Raw genomic sequence first — 2,947 nt, 5'->3', positions numbered from 1 at the left:
AATTGACATCATTTTCACGCAAAATGAGAAAATTCACGTCATTAACAACATTCCCTTTTCTTAAGGGACACCCTTCTCCAATTAACAAGGTCATTTTACTTTTCTTAGGTGGCCTAACAAAGTATACATTTTTCACATAAGGGTTTCTTTTTAAGGTTTAAGTTTACAATGGGCTCTTTTTCTCGTAGCTCTCATATGGAGTACCACTTTCTTTTGACCCTCAAAGAACCTTCACAAGTATCCACGAGAGATAGCATCCCTACTTCTGCATGAATTTAGGCATTGATTCATTTTTCAACCTGTTTATCATCTTTAAATCCTTTAGGTAAGCGATGCAAAGAGGTCGATCATTACAAACATTTTTAACTAACAAAAATTAAACATAACAAGGTTCAAATGGGAAGGCTCAAGTGCCTCTAGATCCTGGCAGACAAACAAACAGAAGAAAAGGGGTCGAGAGAGGGGGCGTGTGCCGTAAAGGAACTGAAGGACCGCCAAAACTTGATTCAGTGGGATCGTAATGAGGACATGCCTTGCAGAACTCGTGATACGAACTGCGGATTATGCAGAATAGGAATACGAAGCTCGAGCGGCTGAAGCAAGCCCTAAGGTATTAAAAATTTGTATACAGCAGTCAGAAAGGACGCTGGCCGACTATGTTACCCGGGGGTTTGTAGCTGCACATAACAAACGTCGAGTTGTCGTTGCAGACGACGGAGGCACAGCCCACATTCGTTGTGTTCCGCCACACTACCTGGGTGTAATCTCCGCATTGTTTCCCCGCCGTGCAGGAGTTGGAAACAGCGCTGTAGTATTGCTTGTCCGAAACCCAGGAACCCACAGCTTCCACAGCAGTCCATTGCTTTCCCGGGCTGCCCCAGAAGAGGTTCTCGCCGTAAGGGCCATGGGAATGTGCCAAGGACGCGCAGCTGTCGTTCGTTCGCTGAGTATCAGCGTAGTTCGCGGCGTAGGCTGCAACCGTGGCGTCCCAAGTGAGGTTAGCAACGCCAACGGCAGCACGAGGTTCGTTGTGACCGGCTAGAAAATCATCGATCTGATCAGCAGAAGAGGCAGCTAAAACTGCAACGAGAATCAGAAAGGAGCGAAGAGAAGAGGAGGCGGCTGTGCGAAAGGTAGAGTCCATGTGTCGTGAAGGGCTTCCAAACGGCGATGAGGGGTAAAATGAAGGCAAAGGTAGCTCGAATGGGCGTGGTAGCGTCCTTATGGTCGAAACGGATAACACGAGAATTAAAAGCGCCGAAGAAAGACGGTCCTACACGCAGCGCCGAGCATTGAGCAGTGAGCAGCATGTGGTGCGCGCCGCGATGGAGTAAAGATTGTATGAGCGACACTGCCATGTAGAGTGACTCACTAGTCATGTCACTTGTGATCAAACTCGTGTTAATGTCGAAATAAGTTGCACGCCAAGGGCCTATGCACACTCGAGAGAAAATGTGAATGTGCAGCCCGTGCTACCCTGAAGCTCCACGCCATCAAACTCGCGTGAACTAAGTACACGGCCACATGCGATCTGTTATATCTCTCAAACTAGAGACAATTGAGGTCACACCTCTACTTGTAGACGTCGTGGATCAACGGGACTTTAGGCCACATGCCAGGAAGGTGGGCACACTGGTCTAGCTATCCATTTTTGTGCAGACAGAGGCGGTTGGAGCTGTAGGGGAAAAATGGAGGGGGGGTTTTGGCCCCTCCAAACTTAGCCATTCTTGAGTTGGGTGGAGTCTAAGGCATAGTACACTCCACCCAGGCATAATGCAGGCCTACTATTCCAGCTCCAAACGGTTGTTTTCCCTTAGATTGTAGAGGCATCTTCTTAGTTGCTAAAAATGGACCACTAAATGGTTGCTTTCCCTCAGTGTAGCGTTGCATGTGGCTGCCCTGTAAACACGAATGCTTTGAAAACTCTATCATGAATGGCTAATTGTGTCGCACTAGGTCAGTGCCAAATCGTGAACCAAACATGAATGCTTTGAAAACTCTATCGATGCTTTGAATGAGCAGCCGATTGTGTATACACCAATACACAAAGATGCACATAGTCTTTGTCAAGCCTTTGTTGGCATGTACAGAGTAGCTCTTCAGTAGTTCATGCAGACGAAGCTGATTGGTTGATGCTCGAAGGGCACACTGGTGCTCAAAATGGCACCTTAAAAAATGAAGGTCTCATTTTGCACACCAATGTGAGTCTGGAGGTGCTACACGGTGAATTGATTTTTATGTGTGGCCTAAAAAATCTGCCATCAATGTCACGTTTTGGAACAGGCATGCACTAGCCCCTAGAGGACATTTAAAAGCACCACTTGATGGAGAGAGAGAGAGAGAGAGAGAGAGAGAGAGAGAGAGAGACTCCAAATGATATTATCCTTGTTAATCAAAAGGTAGTACATGCTGACTGAGTTTCTTTTGTCCCACTAGGGAGAGCATACTACCACCTCACCTATTGCTTTGGCGTGGCAGCTAGGTTGGAAGGCTAAGCTTCCCAGCAAACTCTCTATAATATTGGCATCATGCAACTTTAGTTTGAACTTGCTAGCTATTTATGTAATGGACAACCAATATCCTTATCGATCATTCTGACATCCTTCTGACAAACAAGCCCCATATTTTGCATGTTGCATCCCTGTTGCATCGCAAGTTTATATGGCCAAGGTTGTCCACCATTGTTCGTAACATTCGATCATTAAATCTTCCATATTACCACAACCAACAACCAAAAGGGCAAAAAAGCTCTTTGTTGCCATGGGATGCCTTTAGTCCTTTACCAGGAAACTCTTCTATAAAACCATTTGACGACTTCGCTCCAAGGAGGCATTCTAGAGTCTGCTTACCCACTTAGCCAGCAATGAGTCAATCTTCTTGTTGAGGTCAAATAGCCCCAAACCATTGGATTTAATTGAAAGAAAGCTTTTGATTGGACATTCTTGTA

At 45.9% G+C, this 2,947-nt stretch overlaps 1 protein-coding gene across 1 annotated transcript; it reads right to left on the bottom strand.

Moving 5' to 3' along the window:
• Nucleotides 1-484: 484 nt before the first annotated feature.
• Nucleotides 485-1,248, bottom strand: LOC147897990 (pathogenesis-related protein PRB1-3-like). The gene has a single exon (XM_087380721.1). It carries the CDS (start codon nt 1,142-1,144, stop codon nt 635-637), a length of 510 nt encoding a protein of 169 aa, XP_087236847.1. The 5' UTR covers nt 1,145-1,248; the 3' UTR covers nt 485-634.
• Nucleotides 1,249-2,947: the final 1,699 nt, after the last annotated feature.

The sequence above is a fragment of the Dipteris shenzhenensis genome, chromosome 10 (assembly GCF_047967505.1).
Source record: "Dipteris shenzhenensis isolate YYH24624 ecotype China chromosome 10, Dip_SZ_1.0, whole genome shotgun sequence".
NCBI lineage: Eukaryota > Viridiplantae > Streptophyta > Polypodiopsida > Gleicheniales > Dipteridaceae > Dipteris > Dipteris shenzhenensis.
This window is presented reverse-complemented; position numbering and strand designations above follow the sequence as displayed.